General features: G+C 43.5%; 1 protein-coding gene across 8 annotated transcripts in view; it reads right to left on the bottom strand.

Moving 5' to 3' along the window:
* NFATC1 (nuclear factor of activated T cells 1) overlaps positions 1–23,525 on the bottom strand; it is a 116,295-nt gene that overhangs the window by 37,416 nt on the left and 55,354 nt on the right. For 7 of the 8 annotated variants that reach the window (XM_075745190.1, XM_075745192.1, XM_075745194.1 and 4 more), the window contains exons 7-8: positions 10,636–10,691; positions 9,212–9,344 (exon numbers count right to left, since the gene is read on the bottom strand). In XM_075745190.1, the coding sequence (XP_075601305.1) occupies positions 9,212–9,344; positions 10,636–10,691 (189 nt within the window). Of the gene's footprint in view, positions 1–1,496; positions 6,552–9,211; positions 9,345–10,635; positions 10,692–23,525 lie in introns of those variants that run through there. The other variant, XM_075745197.1, reaches the window with a different exon arrangement.

Here is a 23,525-nt window from a genome sequence, read left to right as displayed (position 1 = left end):
TCATTCTCAAATGGATCCCTGTGGAGGCATGGTAAGCAAGCTGCCATAACACATACACACTTCCACCATCACTCATGTGCGCAAGTCAATATTTCACACAGGGAGATGCGACATGATACAGACAGTACAGTTAATTTTCTCAGGATTAATATTTAACAGAGAACCGTATTAGCCTGACTAACTTCTAGCTCAAATATTTCAAATCTGAAATGACTTGGTAAAAACCTGCCAGCTGAAGGAGACACTCCTAGTCATGCAGGAGGCCTGGACTGGCAATTAACTGGAAAACCCTACAGCTGTTCAGAATCTGCAAGCACTTTCAGCAGAAACTGGACTACTTCTTAAATTCAGCAGAGCCATATCAAATGGCAAGAAGCATTCTGTCTCAAAGCTGCTCCATGGTGCTGAGATAGCACCCAGTCTTGCAGACTTTCAGCTGGTTAGAATGAAAAATCGTGACTAAATTTGCCATACACTGAGATCTTCCAATAATAAATTGCAGCAATGCAGCCAGAATTTGTGAAACCGTAAACAGAAAAGATGATGCAGGTTTTACATACACTCAGACACAAAAGTAATGTTACTTGTTTAAGAGACCCCACTCTGCCGAAGGATCCAGCCCTTGTCATAAAAAGGAAAAAATAAATGCAAGTTTGGATCATATGGTGAATTTTTAAACGCTTGTTATTTCACAATGCATTAGGTCGTCCGAGAGACGATTTTAAATAGTCCTTGATTTTGAACACTAAAACATGGCAGAGCTCACAGTTCTAAATTAGTCTGATAAGCACTCGATCTGTGCTAACTGTTTTTCGATGGTTCGACGATGCCTTCTTAGACTCTGGACTCATGTCATTATGTCATCTAATTTAATATGAAGTTCTGAGAACCGCACGTTGGCAGCAGCCCTGTCTGTAAATCAAAGCTTCTTACTCAGAGAGACCAGGGTTATGACATCATACCAAGGCACTGGGTGGAAGACAATGGTCCTTCTGTGTGGGTCTGAATCTGGGAGAAATATTTCAGCCAGTTCTGCAAACCCACGTTTAAATGAAAGGCCTTTCTAGCAGGTAAAAAGTTAATATATCAAACCTTGAAGAAAAATAATAAATCATGCACATTCAATAAAAGGAGTCAGAAAGTGCTTAAATATAAATTATATGTATTTTTTGACAATGCTAACAAGTCTGTTTACTTTTTAAAGTTTTTAAACTTTTTTTTTGGGGGGTGCTATTAAAATATGTGAACTGAGAAAATATAATCATATAAATTAAACAGATGTTTATCCTGATTAACTTTAAACTAACCATTTCCCATTTCCATGTAGTATTATCAATGCAGACATTTATGGGACTACAATATATTTATTTTACCCTTAAGTTTGATTGAACCTATCAAACAAAATAGCCACCTTTCATGGTGCAGACTATGATGTAGTTCCTTGGCACTAACACACAGATTTTGGTTAGCATATGAAAATCAAAACACTACTTTTTTCATCATGTGCACACACACATTTCTTCAACTTCTGGACTAAACGTCTCGTAATTCGTAAGAATTTGGGATGAGACTTTCAAAGAGGGTTGAGGAGTTAGGTGGCTAAATCTCCATTACTGAGCTGAGCTCCCCCGTCAGTCAGTTTTGAGCCAGGCAGCACACCCTCTTCACCACGAGCCAGGCATTCCTTCAGAAGACGCTGCACAGGTCATCCCAACTGCTGCCGCTGCTCTGCTGCTGCCCAACCGGAGACACGGTTAGGGATGTGGACACATCTCCATGTACAGCTCAGCCACTCTGGATTTGTGCAAAGACAAAATCCTGGCCTCTGTGGCAGCATCAGCTGGATCCAGCAGGCTGGAGCAGAGCAAGGACCTCACCCCTCGTTCTGACTCTGGAGCAGTCTGGTGTTGGGGAGAGGTAATGGGCTGGCTGCCCTCAGAAACTATAATCCCCCTGTTTTGTAACAGCAGAGCAGCACTGGCCAAGCAAAACTTTCTGAAATGCCTTGCCAATGTATCTGCAGCAGTGGCAATCTCAGTGACAAGGGACAGGCACTCAGCCCCAGAGATCTCCTGAGACAGTCACTGCAGGGGCCTTTGCAGATGCTGTCCGTGAAATGGATATTTTTCCCTCGGTACCAATTCAACTAAAACATTTTTTAAAGGTCAAGCTACTATCAAGCTTTTGCTTTTTAGTTAATAAAACCAGAGCACAGTGACTCAGAAACAAAGGGAGCCTCACACTATCAAGAAGCTGTAGGCAGCACACATGTGCGACTGCAGCTTTTATCTACGCAAGTATCTGAACTCACTGACCCTCTCTTGCTAGTACACTGCTACTGGTACTGCTCATTGGGAGGGCTACCTCTAACACATGCCTGTCTGCCCTCTTTGGGTTTATGTGTATGTATTTTTATGGGATCAGATGCATATGTACAGTTTTATACAAGAATAGCCTCCAGGTAGATGGATGCCTTGAGCATACATCTCAGCCTATAATCTCGGACAGTGCCATTATCTGATTAGAAAGTGCTTTCCATCTAACTCATTTACTAAATGCTTCTCAACAGCTGTTAAACTATTAGGTTATTCAATGCATATTTATGAGACAGAAGATTACATATGGTAGCTTGGTGCATACACTGTTAAACCAGGTGGGGAGGAGTGGAAGGTAAGCGGAGGGCATTTGGATTGCATTAGTACAGAAGATATGCATTAGCTTTCTTTCAAAAGAAAGGGGGAAAATTCTTAAAAGGCACAATTCATTTTCCATCATAACACCTTATTAAATCCTACAATGTTGAAAAGGATAAATTAAGTCTTGTGGTATGGCCACTCGGGCTGCTCTTACTGCTGCTCCCATGGTGCAGCACCTGTCTCCACCGCTGCCTTGGGCTGGAGGTTTAGCTGTGCACAACACCTAGGCTGCACTGGCCACGGCCTTCTATGTCATTTCTCACCCATGCATTTCACCTCCTGCAGCCACGACCACCACATCCCTTTAGGATCAATCACTGGGCTAGATTAATTATGGAGATCAGCCACTTGAAGAGAACAAAAATAAGCACCTCCTGTACTCCAGCCCATGTAATTCTAAACCCCCTTCTCCCTCACACAATTTTTACCTTTTGGCTTTTAAGCTAATTGGAAGATCCTAAAGCCCCATGCTTGCTAACATATGCATGTGAAATCGCTGGGAAGTAAGGGACAGAGTCCTCAAAATGCTCATACAGAGGGGTTTGGTGACCAAAACTACAGGCTGGGTTTTGTCACCTGAAGGGGAATATTTGAAAAGGGAGGTACTGCCACAAGACAACTTTATGCACTGGAAGTTATCTTTTATGGGTGATCGTTCCTGCTGTGACAGAGCCTGCTGGTCAGACGCAGCCAGGGGCTTCTATATAGTGCTTGCCCACCCCTGCCTGTAGCAGGGACATCACACAGGTGATGCTCCTTCTTGGCCTTCCAGATGAAGACGGAACACCGCACAATGAGGCACAGTTTTGCCACGATGTCGACCATCTGCAGGTCGAATACAGCTGGCTAGGCTCCGGCTGATGGCCGAAATGGGATATCACCTGGATGAAGTGTGGGGAGCTCTAGTGGGGACCCAGCAGCTGGGAGCAAAAGCACCCGAGGCTGTAACGCTGGTGAGCGTAATGCCTGTCTGCTCCGCTCTGCCATAGACCTCGCGCGGCTGCTGGAAGGGAGCGGAGAGGCTGATGTGCCCAGCGATGATGAATTTTGCGATCCTCTTAAATGGAAACAGGACTCTGACAAAATCTTGCCTGCTTTTTGTTACTCTGTTGAATGTCGAAAGTAACAATCAGCCACCTAGCAGCCAAAATGAAATAAACTGTAACAGCGCATAGTGTAAAAATGAGCAACCATGATTCATATTTTTACCTAAAATAAAAAAAAAATTCCCCTCCTGTCCCTCCTGTTGCCCTGACCTCACCCGCGCAGGCTTTGCAGCAGCCCAGCTTCTTGCTGGGCTGGATGGAAACACTGCCAGCAGGGCCGAGGCTTCAGGCCTGGCTTGGCCACGCTCAGTCCCCTCGCACACATCGCCGAGAATGTGGCACTGACCTAAGGTGGTCCTGGGCGTAACACACTCCTAGTGACTTCCGTGCCCCTTCCTCCGGCTCCCCAGGCCGGCTGTGAGGCGTTGCTGACGTGCACTACCATGGTCATGTTGCATATGCCGCAGGTTTAGGATCCTTTCACAACCCAGGCACTGAATTTGGTGCTGCTTCCCCAGCTGCTCCCGTGCAGACATGGCTAGGCTAATAATTTTGCCAGCCTCGAGCATGAAAATTCAACAAATATTCAAGATGTGAGAGGTGTCAGGAAATGATCGGCAAAAGTCGTGCTCTGTGTCACATCGGAGCGGCAACTTTGCATCCTCATTTTATTGTTTTCTGGTAAGGTGGCCGATGTGGCCTTTTAACTTAGAAAGTGAGCTGTGGGCGGATGAGCCGAGGTGAAACAGGCACGGCTGCTCAATGCAATCACTAGAAAACTGCTGATTGTACTCATCTGTAGGGCAGGCAGGAGATAATTTTAGAGCGGAGGCAGGAAGTTAGGAGGGTGCTGAGAGCAATGCGCAGCGGGCACCACTCACCCTTTTCTGAAGCACACTGAGAGCTTCACTTTCGCACTGCCAGGCTGTAAACAACACCACTAAGGCACATCTAGTCACCACAGCTCCGTACCCACAGATTCAAAGGACCCCCGCCCCCACCAAGTCACTTGTCTATGTGGCCAGGTTTTCAGAGGAGCTCAGCACCCTGGGAGCTTGTGCAGGTGTCTGCAGGGAGGCAAAGAAGCTGCAGAAAGCTGGCTCTACGAGTGAAGGCTGTGCACTTGGAAATCTGGCCCTATGGGTCGCAAAACACATCTCAAAACAAAAGTTGCCCAGCATATCAACACCATTTTAATAAATACTAGAAGTAGTGAAACGGTTTTTTAATAATGCTTTGACAATTAAGAAGCCTGACAGAAACAGAAACCGGAAATACTTTATCATCAGCTCTTTGCAAAAGCGTCATTCCAGTAAAAGAAACACATTAACTTTCCTTTTTCCATCTTATTAAATATTTCCTAGACAAACTAGCCTGTCTTTGCTTAGTCTAGTATCACTACTTGTCTAAATAAAATTCAAAGAAAAACTTTTCTATGTTCACCATTCATGATATCAATATTCATTTGATAACAGAAATCATAGAAAGCATTTGCTGCTATCTGCAAAAAATAAGTTATTGAACACGTTTCCTCCATTTTGATGTACCTACTTTAAAAGAATCTGAATAAACAGAGATCTAACCCTTATCATTTGGTGTGTTATTTAAAGTCTTCTGAGCTGGAGAACTCCTTCAGCTTTCTTAGCAGATGAAAGCACAGGATTTGGAACCACAGCAGACGTGTCTGATTGTGTGCTTCTTCAGCCTCTCCAGATCAGTTTATACCTCAAATGCTACTGCTTACATCTAGTGATTTCAGAAGACTATTCCTCCTGTTTGAAAAGCATACATGGGCCAATGGTATAATAAATTCATAGAAGCAAAATGATACAGAGTCATAAACAGAAATGAAAACCAAGCGTTCTTCTAGAGGGTAGGGTTCACAAATGCAGGGTTCACCAACAGTTTTCCAAAATGTTCTGCTGCACATAACAGAGACACAGAGCACAACCTGCACAGAGCTGCAGCAGGGGAGGGACTTTAAAAGGCAAATATCCAAGTGTCTCCTCATTGTACTTTGCTCAGACTCCTGACTGTAGTGTCCGGTCATGCGCCTTCCTCGTCACATTGTGATGGAACGTGGCAATGCAAAACATATTAGTACTTACCATATGAGCTGCAGGATTCACCTGTGCTAGAATGGTATGGAAACTACTTATATTTCTGTGCCAGGCATGTCTGGGGAGGAGTCTTGAGAGCCAACAGCCTGCAGGCTCCAAGACAAAACTGATATGCAGTTGCTCAGTGATGTGTAATATTGAAGCAATACTTTAAAAAAAATGACATTACAGCCATTTCCGTACAATATAGGCTAATACAGGATCCGGGGATTGCTCAAATTCAGCAGAACAGTAAATCAAAATTTCAATTAGAAGTGGATTATGAGTATTTGGGTTTATGGCCTGTCCCAAGCCAAAGACTTAAGCAAGCCCGTTTTCCAGACCTTGGCTCTCATTTGTGAAGCCTCTACTTTCTGTTTTGTTTTGTTATTTAAACTTTTCATTTGCAGAGCAGTAAGATTTTCATTTTTACAGCAGGTTTTTTCTTTCTGAGGCAAGAATTCACGTTCATCAAGTAAGTCCCTGGTCTGCAAAACACTTGAGCTAACACAGAGGAGAAGTACAATCCTGCCACATCTCCGCAGCACGGGAGAAGCCTTATGGTGGCGAAACCATAACACTCTGTTGGAGTGGGCAGCTTGTGCTGGCTGCATGTCACAGAACTGTACTCCATGGAGACGCTATAGGACCATTCACGGGAGGTGGGATGAGTGAGGCCACGTGTCCCTGGATCCACTGGCAGTTTTCCCCTAGGGAATGAGGAGAAACAGGAGCTACAGGAAAAAAACCACCCTACTGCTCTGCAGTCAGGGTGGGAACCGCACAGCGAGCCCATGGCTCTCCTGCTGGTTGTACCATCTGCGCGTGCCCACACCCACCGAAGGAGCACGGCCAGTGGGCTCACATAATATTTAGGCTTTAGTCCATATACAGTATTTTGCTTTGGCACAGTCCAGTTGAGCTGTAAAATATACATCTAATGTGCGTCATGCAGCTTTTAAAAGATTCCTCATGCAGAAATACCTGCAAAATTATGGTAGGCACCGAAATGTTAGCATTTTGACTAGTCCTGAAGCACAGAAGGAGAAGCTTACAGGATACCATCTGATTTGTGTAAAACCACATCTTACACTTGATGATCACTCTGACATTTGCCTGTCAAAAACCTACACCTCCTATGTTCATGGGATTTGTTTAAACAAGAGACAAAGTGTTACCTGCACCAAAATAGTGCTTATCTCCTTCACATTTTTTTACACTGATCACACAGTGGTTGTTGACTCAACTATTTTTTTCTTCATGAGCTAAACTTTGGTTTTCTACAATGTCTTGAAACATTAATAGAATGTTGTGACTGAAATCAAATAAAGCAGAACATCCTAAAATGACTCCTAGAAATACAGCAGCATAAATGACTGATTCAATCATTGTGTATAGTTTCTGAATAGGTAGTCAAGGTGATTGTTATCTTTGAAAGGCACAATGGAAACAACCACCAGCAACATAAGGACAAAATCTTACAGCTATAACACAGGCATTACAAAAACATACTATACTATTAATTCTGATGATTGCAGAAGCACATTCACTCTTGTCACTGTTATGAAAGAGTTTGCAAAGAATGTAAGGTGTTTTTCAATTACCTGTATGCACATATACATATATATTAAGAGAACATGAGTGAAGAACTAAACAGGAATGGGGGGAAGGCATATTTACTATTCAATACTTGCTTCCCTTTCCCCTATTCTCGTGTTATTTTTTTTTTTCAGGTTTCTCTACACTGAAACAAAAATATTTCACAGGAATTTAAATCAGTACAGTAGACTAAACAAGATTCCCAAAGTTTTCAACAATTACCATAATTAAAGATGTCTTTGCAGAATAAAGCCTAGGCTGGTTCTCTGTTGCCTGTCACTAGGTAGCTATTCCCATCGCTTCACATCAAACGAAACATCAAATGTTTCAAACTCAGAGTGGTGGTAGCATAAACCAACTTTGCAGCAGTGAATACTATTCCCATGTTTTACAATAAAATGGTAAAAAATGGCCTATGTAAAGACCAGAGAGGAAAGATGCTGCTTAACAAACAGCAGTTAACAACAGACATGTATTTGAAAAACTTGAGGGTAATTTGGGTGGCAAGGCAATACCTGTCGGCCTCTACAACAGATTTTTGTTGCTGAAAAGTGTTGTGCAAGAGAATAACAACTCTTTTTCTTTCCAATATAAGAGATGAACAGCCTTTAAATATACACAGACATACCCACTGGGGATGAAGTTTGCATAAGTAGGCTGATTCAGTGAAGCATAGCTATGCAGCACATATGCAATAAGCAGTCAGTTGCCCATGTTAGGTTTCCTGTGCTTTTATTTTAAATTAAAGTCCTGATAAAAGTCTGGAGTGCATGCAAGCTAACTAGGTGAAATTCCAAATGTGTATTTTATGGCGTTTCACCTGCAAAAATTTGGCAGGTCTCATCAAGTCATGTGACATGACTCAAATATTGCTCTGTGGGAATTTACCTCAGAAGGACTATTTTCACTTGGAAAGTCTACAAAAAAGCATGAACCTAATCATTTTTCTAATTTATCTGCCTTCCAAAACAACAACAGTAAAACAACCACCCTTTTTCCCTACTTCCCCCCCCCCCAAATGTTCTCAGAAAAAGAGTAATTTAAAATTAAAAAAAAAAATAAATCTAAACTTACTTGCTATTAAAAGCCTGCTTGGAATTCAGCTAGTGTGAGTACTTTATTGTCACTTCACAGACACCAATATAAGCTTCCAAAATAAACTGGCACACGTTTCTGAACATTTCCTATACATGAAGCATTTTGTATGGAGCACTCTGATCTCCATCCACATTGTACTTTGCATTGCTACCCAAGAGCGGCATCAGCCTGGAGCGTTGCTTTCACCCCGCATGAGACAGCAAGGTGCAGGATGACTGGAAAGAGAATCCCCACACCACCTCCAGCTCAGAGCCCAGCATGCTTACAGTGCTGTGGTGCAAATTCAGTAGTATTATTCAAATGCAATGATGTACCCTCTGGGGCCACAAAGTCAGACCAAGGGTTTACAGCAACTTAGCAGAGAGTTCAACACATTCACAATTTCTGGCTACACATGTGAGTGTGTGCTGGGGCTCTTCAGCTCCCAAAAGCAGGAAAAGTCCTTGTTCCAACAGGTCTCTGCCACCAATACAAAAGAAAATAATCTGCAGAGAAGGTCTCATGTGTGGGCAGCAGAGAGAAAGGCAGCTCTCATGGTTTGATTCTCACTCTCATTTTATAGCACCAGGTATACCTCCAAATTACTAAAAAGTTATCAGATTCACGTATCTTTCTAAGTAATCATCATTATCTCTCATTTTTACTAGCAGAGATAGGGAATATATTTTGTTACCATTAGCAGGAAGATAGGTGAAAAGCTGGTACTGGCTTCTCTTTCTTTTTCCGTTGCAGACATAGAAGTTAACCTGAACAGGGCTGGTAATTCTCTGATTGCGGAAAGGTGGTATCTCAACCACCAACGAATTCTGCAAAGCAACAAATCAGAAAGTCAAGGCACAACTAAGGCATTCAAGCTGTACAACAGAATTCACATATTAACTCTGAGAAGGAGTTGCCTGGGCTCACAAGAAGAAACACACTCTCTGCAGGGAAACTGGTTGGCTTCGTGGGCAGGGATGGCCTCCTGCCGCCCCAGTGTCCTCTGTGCCAAGGACTTAAGAAGTAGGTAAATAAGATTTTAGCATGGCTAAGGTCTTTACAAAATCACTAGCCTTCACCTCTTCTCTTTGGACAGCTAATACGGTACCGCTTATGGACAAGGCTCTATCTGTCCTGCCTCTGACAAGAATCTGGGACAACAATCAAATCTCTGACCAGCACAAGAAAACACAACTGCTCAGCTGGCAGGTCATCCCCAGTATATCTCACCATAACACAACTTCCTTTGAAAGGAGAATTAGGACACGCATATGATTATTCAGATATTTCCATTTTCCACAATGAAATGTTTTTTCATGTTAACAACTCAGGAAGTTTTAAGCATGCTAGTTTCTGTGGATGGGAGATCTTACAAGAACATCTAGTGCTACAGGAAGAAGGGCTGGAGAGTGTGTAGATGATCTTCCACTGTCAGAAACCAAATGCTCCAGCATGGGGCTAAGGAATGACTTAGCTGCTAGGGCATCAGCTTACACAAATGCACAGTGAAATCTGCTATGATGATCAAAATCTCCCTTGGCACTTTTTGCAAGAATAAAAGGGAACGCTCATCTTAGCATTTGGTCTGCATTCAGCTGAAGTCTTTAAATTGTTTGTCTGCATATCTCCAGCAGGTTTGCAGTAACAAACTGTTGCATATTCCTGCAGAGGTGGAATAGTGGCCATATTTCCCACTTATAGTCATGGCTGAGAGAACCACACTTCTCCAAATGTGGGGCTGATCTCCTGTGAGGGGACTCACATTTCTTCCATCGACTGTAGACGAAAGCCAAGGAAAATGATCAGAAACTGCTTTGGGAGCAGAGGGAAGAACTGACCCAGCAAGACAGAAGATGAGCAGACGGGGCTGGCCCATCCTGGACAATGAAAAAATATTTTCCAAATGGTCTCTCCTACTTTTGGGACAGCTTCCAACAAAGGCTTTTTACCCCATGCTCCCATTAAAGAAAGATTTCCAGGAGGGGAGGCCTAAGTACTTGTTCTGTTTCAGTGGGGAGACACAGTGCCAAAGCCTTGGAAATCCCTCTTTAGTAACAGTGCTGGAGAAGGCAATATATATTTTTCATCTTGATGTTAAAATATTTAAGGCAGACTTACTGGCTTGCACATTTCTTTGTCGGTTTTGGCTTCCATTTCCCACACATGGTGACCATCTAAAAGACAAAAGAAAAAGATATCTAGTTCCGTCCTTTTTTCCTCTCCCAAGCCTACGAAAGAATGACTTTTGCAAAAAAGTCTCTTTGAAGGGGCACTGCATATATAAAAACCAGCTCTCAAAATGCACTGACCAAGCGTTGCCCAACCAGGAGGCCATCTGGGTAATCCACGACGGGAGACCACTTAGCTTTTTTGAAGGGGGAAACCACAATCCAGAGCACATGATACTGCGATGGGGGAATGTCACCAAGATTTTATTCTGCCACTAGTTAGGACAAAATATGCAACTATTCTGTACCTTAGTTTCCCAAACTTTCAGACAAAAATACTGCTACCTATGAGGCCTTCTGATCACTACCTATGCAGTACGTCACATTTAACATTAATACTAAACAAAATAAAACAAAGTAGTATTAAGGAAGCTCCTCAGCCATGCAGTATTTCATTTTAATATACTCCTAGTCTGGCTTGTCATAATTCTGCTGCTTGGATCAAAAGGGAAGGCCATAGGCTGGGAAACATAGCTTTTGACTCCATTTTAAAGTTGGTTTAGCTCAGCTACAGTGGTCCCATCTACAGTTTTCTGGAGCTGCTTCTAGTGGTGTGTTGGATCCTCCTAATTTACTGTATTTCTGTTTTCAAGCAAACATAGATTTAAGCCACAGATATCACTTTTTCTGGGGACCTGTCTTTTGGAAGAAATTGTTTTTTTCTGGTGATTTTTCCTGCGCCTCACTGATACAGAAGACACTGGTCAACAACAGGGGTTTTTTCTTCCTTGTAGCTTCAAAACTCAACAGCAAAGAAATTAGAAAAATAATACAAAACATAAGGTTTCCATTCTGCAGGCCTAGAAAAACACAAACGTGTATGAAAGGCCACAAGCAGACTGCTGTCTAAGTCGGGCAGCGGGGACACATGCAGCTTCATGAGTCCCACCATTGTCAGATGTCATCAGAATGAAAGGGAAAATGAGACTTTATGTCATCTCTTTTGTATATTTATTGCAGCATCGGGACATGCAAATGCAAATATTAGCTATTTTGAACTTCATCACATAGACGTGGGCCTGCCTTAGAAAAACAGCTCTCGGCAAGGTAAAAGAGTGAATGCACTTTTTCTTCTCTCTTTGCTTTCATGGCCAGGATGGAGGTGACGCATTTAGAACTGCCTGATTTATTACAAACGTCTGTAAATAATATTTTTGTGTACAGCTGTCCTACTGTGAAAGGAATGCTGCTGAGGGACTAGCCCTGGTGATTGTTTTAACGTCCAAAACCCCTTTCTTTTTAACGTATGGAAAGAAGTGGAACGTGAAAGCTACAGCACAAATAGCACAGTGGATTTGGCAGGTCTTTCTGTAGGAAACAATTAGCAGATCTGCCCTTAGTTTCCTCCTACATTTTAAATTGTGATGCTGGAAAAGGAATCCCTTTAATTGGTACTGCCACGTTCGGCTGTGGGGAGAGAAGGAGCAGCCAGACTGTGCTCAGGTCTCCTTAACGATGCCTTTTGAGAGCGCCAGAATTGAAGCAGACTTCTTGGGAGGACTGGCGATCACTTCACAATTTATCCAACAGATGCTTACCCCGAGCTGTCAGTAGAAAAAACCTGACCAAAATTTGGCAAGCCAGGACACATCTCTTGTCTGGGAGTAGCCTCCTTTATCTCCCACCTCGTCCTCATAGAGCCTCTGTAGCCCTCCCTTGCCCCACCCAATTAATTCAATCAGTTATAAAAGTAACACAACACCGACACTATCACACATTTTGCAAAGTCTAGGAACTTCTGCTTTGTAAGGAGTTTGTTGGTGGGGTTTTTTTAAATCTACAGACATCCAGACTAGTAGTTAACATGTGTTCAATTTGCTTTTGTAAATGGATTACCAGAAGTTCAGGTTTTTCATTATGTTTAATTTCTGCTTTGCAAGACGAATGATCTGATTCAGGTTTCTGTTTTTTATTTCCTGCCGATACTTCAGTAAAATTCAAAACGACTCCATCTCTGGCTAATCTTTCAATTACTTCACACAGCACTGCCTTTACGCACTTTTGAAATTTTTATGATGACAAAGAGAGTTTGTTCAGAAATATTCTAAATGCTGTAATCTAAACTATTAGGAAAATAAAAATCCAGAGCCGTGGCTTGTCTTTGGAAGCTAGTAAGAACAATACGGGTTTCGTTCCAAGAAATTCCCTTGAGACTGTCCAGACCATCGCAGCTCAGCGACTGAGGGGAAGGGGAAGAGAGGGAAGAAGTAGGGAATAGACAACTCATTAACAGCTAGTGACATTTCATTTAACAAAAACACAGTGAGGAAAAGTTGTTATGAAGCAGAGACAAAAAAAAAAAAAAGACAATTCCTCATATTACGTCTGGTGAACCAAGAGGGAAATCTCAACGCCCACGGACTGGGACCAGCTCCAGGAGGGAAACCTTAGACCACTACGTCAACTTCTTACAGTAAACATGTTTTGCAGGTTTACACAGTTCAGCTGAAATAAAAAAAAAGGAAAAAAAAAAAAAAGAGAAAGGAATAATGGCTCTGGAACAGTCGGTGGGAGCCTGAAGCATCAAGACAATCTGCCTGCACTGGAGAAAACGGTTTTGCCCCCAGTGCCCATACGTCGGGGACCCTGGCGAGCAGGCGGGATGCCGCCTCCCATCAGTGTGTGCTGGAGGAGCGAGGGCTGCTCCACAACAAAAGTTTCCATTGTACGCCTGCCACATCTGCAGCAGCCCGCCTGGTTCGGGGCCCGAGGCAACTCCCTCCTGGCCACTGGCCAACCAAAGTACACCAGAGCAATTTATACCTTTCCAAAATGCAAATAATTCAAATTACAGACATAACACAAAGCTGAAGCAGACACATTTCAGGCATTCCCGTTAAAGTTTACTCTCTGGAATTACCGTACCCAAATGGGCAGTTGTTATACAGGGAGGAGGGGAGACGGAGGCAGGAGAGGAAGGAGAGGAGGAGGCAGGGAGGAAAAGGGAGAAAACGGCTTTTCCAAAGGTCTCATTTCACTCCTTTTCATTTTGCTATTTACTTTTACCAAGTAATAAGAAGTGTCCTCTCCAAATCAAATGCCTGGCTTTGTTTGGGAATTTTGAAGATTTATAGTGCAATATTTTGAACAGAAAGGCATCTCTTTATATAGCTAAAAAGTTGTGTCTAGGTATTATACTGAATTTGGTTTATTTTGTGGGTTTTTTACAAAAGGGAAATAAAAACAAAACATCCACACACAAGAACCGCAGGGCAAAGGCCCTGCAGAGTCCCCGGCGGAGTGCCCCGCTCCCTCAGTGTCAGCAGCAGCAGCAGTGGACCCGACAAAGCCAAGGCTTCACCTGGGGACCCATGCCAAAGGCTGGACGAAGGACCCTCAAATCCCTCCTCCTCCTCAGAGGCAGTGCAGGAGTGCAGCAGTGCCGGGGGAGTGAGAAAACCCCCGTTTTGCATGGGTTCTCCGACTGTGCCCAGGCTCGGCACTGCACTGACAGGTGGCCATCAGTGCTGCCGCCAGCTGAAGACACCGAGTTTTGTCAGGAAGCCTGACATTTACAGACTGATCGCTGTTATTTATAGCCACCCCTGCTTCGGGTGCACTTCACCAGCCACTTCAGCCTTTTTTTTTTTTCGGTGCTGTGACACTCAGAGCACCTGGGACTGCTAATGACGAAAATACCGCGAACCTACCGCGTTACGTGGGGTGGATTTTCAGCTTTGCAAAGCATAAACACCCTGTTTTAACATGCGGCAGCTGAATGGTGAATGGGCCTTTGTGGTCTGCTCTTATCAGCTGCTTGCTCCGGCGTGAAAGGAAACTGCGCACAAGTCCAGAAGTAAAAATACTCTAATTCATCAGGGAATTCCCTGCAGTATGAGTCACTGAACGGCTTCCCCACCACACCCAGCTACAAGATTTCCACATAAAAAGGCACTGTAGAGGCCTGTTTTAACACAGAAGCAGTGCTAAAAAGTAGTTGTGTAAATCTAGCACATCAGTTATTCAGACATAAAGCCTAGCAGACCACGACATATGGATTTTCTTCATGGAAGAGCAACACAAAGAGCTGTAAAGACTTTCCAAAGAAATTTTTCTACCATCTTCCCCTCCTCCCTGCCCATCAGGACAGATCCCCCAGGGTTTCTAGGGCTGGGTTTACCTTCATACCCCAGGGAACTGCAAGTGTGATGCCAGGGGTTTGCAAGCTCACAATAGTTAAACCATCAATGTAACTTTAATTACAGACCGATGGATGGCAGAAAGGGGAAAGAATATACAGTACCAAAAAACCCCCGAGCCTAGAAACTGGGGAGGGTGTAACATCTGGCAACCACCTAAACCTTGCCTCTATGAAACGGGTATAATGGGAGCGTTCAGATATATTTAAGTGATTTCACTTTACTATAGCAGGTTAAAACAGTCTATATTCTTTAGTAGCCCTGTGTTCACTTGAGATACAAGAAGAATAGACATTATCTAGGATTTCACTGCCTGTAAACAGTGTACATTTTATACTCTTCCAGTCTGCAGGTCAACAGAGTTTGGCTGCACTGGCTGGACTATAAATCTATATTTACATTCATACATTGCAAGTAAGATGGTGAAACTAGCTCTACCCTCCCCAAAGGAACCCAGTACTTGATTAATGTGTTGTGAGACTACCCTCCCCAACAATGCCTATATTACATCCCAGATTACTTCAACATGTCCACAAGAGGCAGGGCACAGATGCAATGCAAAATGATTATACAGCATAATTTTGAGGTGCTCTGCAAAGGTGGTCTACCTTCCTATTTGGTCCTTTTAATGCATATTCAAATCCCTTAGGAGTGAAAGATTTGCAAGTTTTCAATTTACACTCCAACCCCTTTTCACTAGGAAGTACACTTACGGTGCTGAGACAACTGATCTGTGAACAGGTGTGGAAGGAAAGGATGGGGAGAAGAGGATGAAGACTTAGGCAAAGTCTTGTTGTTAGACTTAAGAGTTACCCAGTTTTGTGCAGAGATGCTATCAGCTTCCAGGCACAGGGCAGGCAAGGCCAGGTCTGTGCCTGGGCTGGCAATGAGAGAGGCAAAGAGGCAGCTTCCCTTGCTTGGAGGAGAGCACTCCCCACGTCAGTCCTGGGCATGACCCACCGGTGCCGTCTTACCTGCTGGTCGATACACACTGGCATAGGTGTACTAGTGCTGGATTTTGCTCCAGAGGCAGCAGCGTTTTGGATCTGGGGATGCCACAAGGAGCCGGGGCACTTTTCGTAGAGTAACAGAATCATAGAATGGTTTGGGTTGGAAGGGATCTCAAAGATCATCTAGTTCCAACCCCCCTGCTATGGGCGGAGACACCCTCCACTAGACCAGGTTGCCCAAAGCCTCATCCAACCGGGCCTTGAACACTTCCAGGGATGGGGCCTCCACAACCTCTCTGGGCAACCTGTTCCAGTACCTCACCACTCTCACAGGAAAGAATTTCTTTCTAACATCTAATCTAAATCGACCCTCCTTCAGCTTAAACCCATTACCCCTTGTCCTGTCACTACACTCCCTGATAAACAGTCCCTCACCATCTTTCCTGTAGGCCCCCATCAGGTACTGGAAAGCTGCAATTAGATCTCCCCGGAGCCTTCTTTTCTCCAGGCTTTTCTAGGCTGGTCTTGCAGGCATCTTGCTGTGAACATTTCCCCAGCTAGACACCAGCAAGCCCAATAATCTGTGGGTGGGAGTCTATGCCTGTGTTTACACACCAGTGTACTTTTTGAAGACATTTACAGGGGATGGACTATAGGGATAAACCAACACTAGCCAAGCAGTCTGCCATGGGATGTACAGGGAAGATGAGGCAGAAAGAGAGCAAGAAAACATTCAGAAATGCAGAGGGAGTAGAGAATAAATATCTGCAATGTAAGCAGCTAGGACCTTTCTTTTGATTGCCTCAATGGCACTTCACCTTCCTGAGATCTGCCATCTCCTCCGCTGTGAGCGGGGAGATGCCTCCGAGTCGTGCATGTCCCCAGAGCCACCTGCAGAGCAGCTCCACCTCCTGCTACCGCTATAGCTGGTGCCATGGCTTGCCTGCTCCCTGTCTGCCTCTCCAGCCACCTTGATCTCCCCTTTGCTCTTCCACTACTTTTGCTACAACACCACATGGCTGGTCTGATTTTTGCCTACTTTATTTCCCTCTTCCTTGCCAGGAAGACCCCAGCTGTTCTCTGCTCTCCTCACAGCCTACTGTCCTGCTACAGAGACTTCCCCCATAGCTTTGGTCCCCATCCCTGGCATCTCTTCTGGCATGCACCAGTCTATGCACGGCAGGGTTCATGCATAACTGACCTATTGGTATTTCTACATCAAAGCTGCTATATTTGTGTCTCCTCATAGGCATTTTTGCAGCATATGGATTTTGTCCATTCCTTCGGCTATACATTTTTGAGCTGAATATTATGTAGACTTAGGTGTGTCTGTCATGCATATGATGCTCTCAAGTTACTTCTTCTTTTTTACCTTAACAATAAAAAAGTCATACAGCAGCTAGATGATAAAAATCCAGTACAAACTGTATCTTACAGTACTTTGGCATCTGTGCCAGACATGCACTTGCTCTCTGGTTGCTCAGCTGGGCAAGCCAAAAGCTGAGGGACTCACTTTGCCTAAATGGTGAGCCTTTTTAGCTGCTTTTACCACAGTATGTCCAAGAGACTTAATTATTCTGAGTTCAAGCGTTTGCAAATGAACTGTAATTTTAGTCCAGGTAATTAAAAGGAGGCACTGTGCTGACAACTGACTGATCGGGGTTCATTTTGAGCCAAAACCCATGGAATGACCTGCCAGATCCTATTTTCAGCAGAATGGAAGCTGGTTCTGCAATTTGTGCTCTCTGGCACCTCCCCTTATTAAAATTACCATTGGTCTGAGGGTTTTACTTAATCACTCTAAGTAATTCCAGGTCTAAGACACTCAACTTCCAAGTAAAACTGCAGCTTAACATCTCTGCAAAATCTCTCTAGGGCAAGCAGGTTGAACCAAGCACACACAGCACACACAGCACCCACCAGCAGTCATGACAGTACTTCACTCTCTCTTGGCTTACATTCGTGTCATCTCCTTGTCTTCACAATTTTACTTTCCTCTGGGAACCTCTAGGAGGCTGAACCTGTGACTTCGCAGCTGAAACTGAGTAAAATATTCCTGGTCCATCTTCTTCAGTCTAATCTGTCTCATATTTTCTCAGAGACTATTGGAGTAACAAACCTCACAGCCAGTTTAAACCAAGTTCCAAATTTTCCTTCCATGAACAATTCTTTCCCTCTGCTTCTCCTGTGCTTGATGCCAACACCACCACCTGTACTATAGCTACTCCTACTTCTTTCTCATCTTAAGATGCAAGTTTGATCCAAATGCTTTCAATTCTTCCTTCATGATTATGTTTTAAGACACAAACTCTTCATTTTATCTATATGGCCACAACTTCTCATCTTCCAGAGACAACCCATTATGGCAATGTCACATGACTTTTTAGTGGAATTTAAACAGAAAGCTGTTGAATGGCATTTTATTTTTTCCATTTCATTGTCCCCCTCATGTCCCTTTTCTTGTTTCTCTTGTCCAAGAAGGTCGGGCTCAATCTTAGAGGTCCTTTCTCCCCTCCTCTGACTATCTGCTTTGACATCAGCTTCCCTGCAACAAGGCTCACCTTGGAAATGTCTTATCTCTCTATTCCTCTGTTAAATGTCATTGTACTTTCTTCAACATTGCTCTTGAAGATGTAATCTTACTCCCTCAACAGACCTAAAAGGAACATGCTCCTCTTCCCTCAGCTCTCCCCACTTTTCCTGTGATGCCTATGTCTCATGCCTGAGACATGAACGAACTCTTAATGACATCAGGAAAGTAACAGGAGACAAGGAATTGTGCCTTTCCAAAAGATGCAGATGATGCCCCCAAAAACTAAGTACTTTGGAGGTATCCCCTTGTATTAGTTTATATGTGGCAAGGTTTTGGTAGCAGAGGGGCTGCAGGGGTGGCTTCTGTGAGAAGATGCCAGAAGCTTCTCCCATGTCTGACAGAGCCAGCTCCAAGATGGACCTGCTGCTGGCCAAAGCTGAGCCCATCAGCCCAGCTGGTGGTGCCTCTCTGATGATGTATTTAAGAAGGGGTAAAAACCGCTGCGCAGCATCTGTGAGAGGGAGGAGTGAGAAGATGTGAGAGAGACAGCCCTGCAGACACCAAGGTCAGTGAAGAGGGAGGGGGAGGAGGTGCTCCAGGTGCCTGAGCCCATGGAGAAGACCATGGTGAGGCAGGCCGTTCCCCTGCAGCCCATAGAGACTACCAGACCCGAGCAGATATCCACCCTGCAGCCTGCGCAGAGCCCACATTCCTGGAGCAGGCTCCTGGCAGGAGCTGTGGCCTGTGGAGCCCACGCAGAAGCAGGTTTTCTGGCAGGAACTGTGGCCATGAGAGACCCGTGCTGGAGCAGTCTGTTCCTGAATGACTGAACTTCGTGGAGAGGACTCACATTTCAGCAGTTCATGAAGAACTGTCTCCCGTGGGAGGGACCCATGCTGAAGCAGGGAAACAGTATGAGGAGGAAGGAGCAGCACAGAGGAGCTGCTATGGTCTGTCCGCAGCCTCCATTCCTCATCCCCCTGTGCTGCTCGGGGGGAGGAGGCAGAAGTCGGGAGTGAAGGAGTGAAGCTGAGCTTTGGAAGGGAGGAGGGGGTAAAGGTAGGCTTTAGTTTTGCCTTTGTTTCTCACTATCCTACTCTATTTTTAATTGGCAATAAATTATTTTCCCCAAGTGGAGCCCGTTTTGCCTGTGACAGTAACTAGTAAGCAATCTCCCTGTCTTTATCTTGACCCATGAGCTTTTTCATCTTATTTTCTCCCTGCTGTCCCATTGAGGCAGGGGAGTAAGAGACCAGCTTGGTGGGTACATGGCAGCCGGCCAAAGTCAACCCACCCTACTCCTTTCCTCTACTGTCTTAGGCACTGATTGCTTCATTAGGCTCCCAGCTCTCTGGTAAGGGCTGTGAATTCCTGCGTGTTTGGACAGTAACTGTAAAAACTATGTGAAATCTTGTACTAGTTATAAAAGTTCAGAGACAAAGCTTTGATTGCACGGATACAGCTGCTTGAAACCACTTAGTCTGGCAAAGACATGAAAGAATAAACTTCAAGCATTCAGTCACAGTTTCTAGAATAATTAAAAATTTACAGGATTACTCACACAAGTGACTTTTAACTAGAGACCATATGGTTATTCCTTATTTCTCTCTTGTCCACAGCAAGTATCTGTGATTGATTGATCTTGTTCCTCACTGTGAGAGCAACACCCTGGATGAGGCTTGTTACTGCTGATACCATTTCATGCGTATGGCTGCTGTCCTGGTCTGTCTTTGCCATTCCCTAGACTAAACAGCCAGGAAAAACTGAAACGTGCTGACATTTCCTACAAGCTACATCACTGCTCCTGCGTGCGCATGAAAGGGTTCCACCATGAAATGACTCCACCATTTGATGACACTATTTGCCCAAGGATATCTATTTCTGGGCAGTGGCCAGATCCCCCTTCAGCTATCAATACATCTCTAGGAAATAGGTTCAAGTGACCTTCACATGAACTCTGTGCTCCCAACTTGTATGCCTTTGAACTTTCCAGTTTATCTCATTTCCAGAATTTTTAACCTCACTGCACATGAGTCAGTGTGCAACCGCTCACTGCCAACTGGAACGTGTGTCCTGAACTTGGATAAACAGACAAAGACAAAATTATGTAGAATCTGTCCATCGGACTAGAGGGGAAAGGGAGTTTTGCCACTTGCTTATTTATTATGTGAGCTACAGTATGATTACCAGTGTGAAACATGACCCCTTTTTGGCTAGTTGCCCCCCAGACTGTGACTGCTACTGGCAATGGAAAGAGCAATGGAAAGATCTCTGAGAATGTAAGATCTTTTACCAAATGGAGCTCTGCCAAGACTCAGGTCACCCGTCTCCCCATCACATCACATCACGTCAAAACAGACTCCAAACCCTGAGATCCAAAGTGTAGCTGAGTCAAACCAAAAAGCCCACATGCTTCTCCAACGCATCCGTTCCATCCACACGCCACTCAAATGTTTCATCAACATGATTTTCCAGAACTTCTTATAAGTTCTCCTGAAGCTAAAATACTGCACTTGAGTCACCTGCCATACAACAAGGTAACTTTTGCTCACACAACATACAGGAAACAGAATTGGATTTCTCAGACTGACATTTGTACCTTAAAGCAGCAACTGATTGATTCTAATCTTTGCCAGAGACAGTGAAATTTGAGAGAAACAAAAAACCTGTGAAATGCTTGAGTGGACACTTAAATTCATCCTGTTTCCTTCTTTTCCATATCACATTAACTTTGTGCAAACATTTGGCTGATCAATCCTGACCACAGGTCTATCGGGAGGCAAACTGTAAGTTTTCCCATCTGAAATACTTACAGAAAAGTGTGATTTCCTTTGGCATATACCACAAAAAAATTGGTGATTTCACCCAGCTATCTTTCATCTGCTCTAGTATAATTACTACCATGCCACGTCACTGCCTTCATGCTCTAAGAGCAAAACCTGTTCCAGCAGGGAAGAGGAACAGTTTTGACAGAAAAATTCATGTAATGAAATAAAAACAACAGCAGAATGAACAGTTTGAGGCAATAACTAAATTTGAAAAACTCTTTAATTGTTTAAAAATACTAAAAAAGAGAAAAATCCCCAGAGAAAACGTTGCTAAGTGCTGTTTATTTCTCTGTCTTTCAGGAACTTGAGTTTCAAAGGCTTTGGGCACAATAGCTGAGGATATGATGTAGTTAGGTTACAGAGTGTGTGTAGGTGCTAGGATCACTGTTGATTTGAAGGCTGAGTAATTAACAACATGTTCAAAACCACTGAAGTCCATAAGCCTTCAGTGTTACTCAGAGATACAGTGTTACAAATTGTGAACTCTATTAGTCCATCAAAGAGAATGATGCATCTTCAAGGAGGGGCACTTGTTAGAAGGAAGCTCAAATGCAGGCCTTTGACCAGGACAAAATGGCCCTCAACATTTAACAGTCCAGAATCAGAATTTCAAAGTCAGTGCTATTTGAGAAACTAATCCTGTAGTGAAGTTGGGTGTTACATTTCTGCCTTTTCACCCTTTAAAACTCTTGCCTCGAGCTCTGGTCACTAAGCACCAAGCAAAAGGAATGGGTTTGGAGCTCTAATTTAACTTGTGTAAACTCAGCCAAATGATAATAACAATACACCAAATATCCATTTCTTCTCATCAATCACAACTTGCTAATAATGATAATTTCAGTCAGTTTAACCTGATCTCTTGTGTATGTCTAGACTTGGCCAAATCCATGAAGTCCAGAAATACTTGAGCTAGTTCCAGTGCCAAAACCATTCTAGCTACAGGAGTAAGGAGCAATTTTTGAACAAGGAGCAATTTTCAGGGTACATTAACTCTTTCAGATCTTAGCACAAGACTCTTTCTAAATCCCAAAATATCTTGGGCAACACTACAACATCCTAGAGTGTGCCAGGAAGACATACCCATAACTTTCCTGTGCTTTGGTGCTTGGGATATTGGCTTTGTGTCTCATGAGCAAGCTCTCACTCGTCAATTACAGGAAACATTTTGCGAACTGAGTGAAGAGAAACTAGGATTTTTCCACCACACTCAGTTTTATAGATCACTAATCATAATCTGATATACTAGAAGCTAGCAGTCTGGTCATTTCTGTTAGGTTTTTGTGCTGCTCTGTGTTCAGTAATTCATATTACCTTCAAAAAGCTAGCTTTGAAAACAAATACACAGTGTTTGCAGAAATTGTTACTGAAAAAAAAAGATAGCTGACAGATATACAGTCCTTAAAACATATTCTCCAAACACCTCTGCATTTTCTGAACTTCCCTCAAGATTTTTGTTGCCTGGTACATTTATAATCTAGAAATGAAATAAAAAGTTTTTAAAACGTAAGTAAATAAATCATTGTCTTTTATTGTAATTCCAGATCATGATCTTGCAGATGCGTGTGTTAGACAGGAAACATTCTGTCCCTCCTAGCCAAACACCTCCTCCCATAGCTAACAAACATCAACTTCATTTCATCCACTTTTGTAACTAAAACGCACACCTTGCCTCCAGAGCGAGCACCAGCATACAGACATCAAGGGCCTTTGCCAGGAAGAAGTTGTACGGTTTTTTATATTTTCGAAAGTACTAATTCTGATGAAAACCAGATTGGTATCGGACGTCCTAAACCTAGCACCCAACAACCATGACACACAGACTCACAAGACCCTTTTGAAACTCAGGAAGAGAAAAACCTGACTACAAGGAGAGACAGAAAGTGAAAGAAGATAAGAAAAACAATTATTAGTGTAACTTGTAAGAGGCAAAGTCATCGTGGGACTCCCCAATCTAAGGAAATTCTGAATTTAAAAGAGTGAACCTCTCAAAGCACATTCAACATTCACATTTTTACTACCGCTAGACTTCTTGGACAGTCGTTTTATACCATCATTCATCACTGGAAAATATGGTCTGATGTGCAAGCAATAAAACATTGACCAAAATCCCATAAAATAAGGACTCATTTCAACACGAGAACTTTTTTACAGTACTGTAAAAGGCCTGAGCAAATTTTAATCCACTTCTGAAATGACTCATTATTTATCCAAAGGGGTGCCTTCTGCCTGAGTGCTGGACCACACTGTGAGGGGTTCTCCTTTCAGAGGAGGTCCTCCCAGCACTCCTCCCATGGTCCTTTCAGTGCACCTCCATCCTTTGGCTGCCTCCT

The sequence above is a fragment of the Balearica regulorum genome, chromosome 2, assembly GCF_011004875.1.
Source record: "Balearica regulorum gibbericeps isolate bBalReg1 chromosome 2, bBalReg1.pri, whole genome shotgun sequence".
Taxonomy (NCBI): Eukaryota; Metazoa; Chordata; class Aves; order Gruiformes; family Gruidae; genus Balearica; species Balearica regulorum.
Note: the sequence above shows the minus strand (reverse complement) of the source record. Positions and strands in the feature narration are given on the sequence as shown.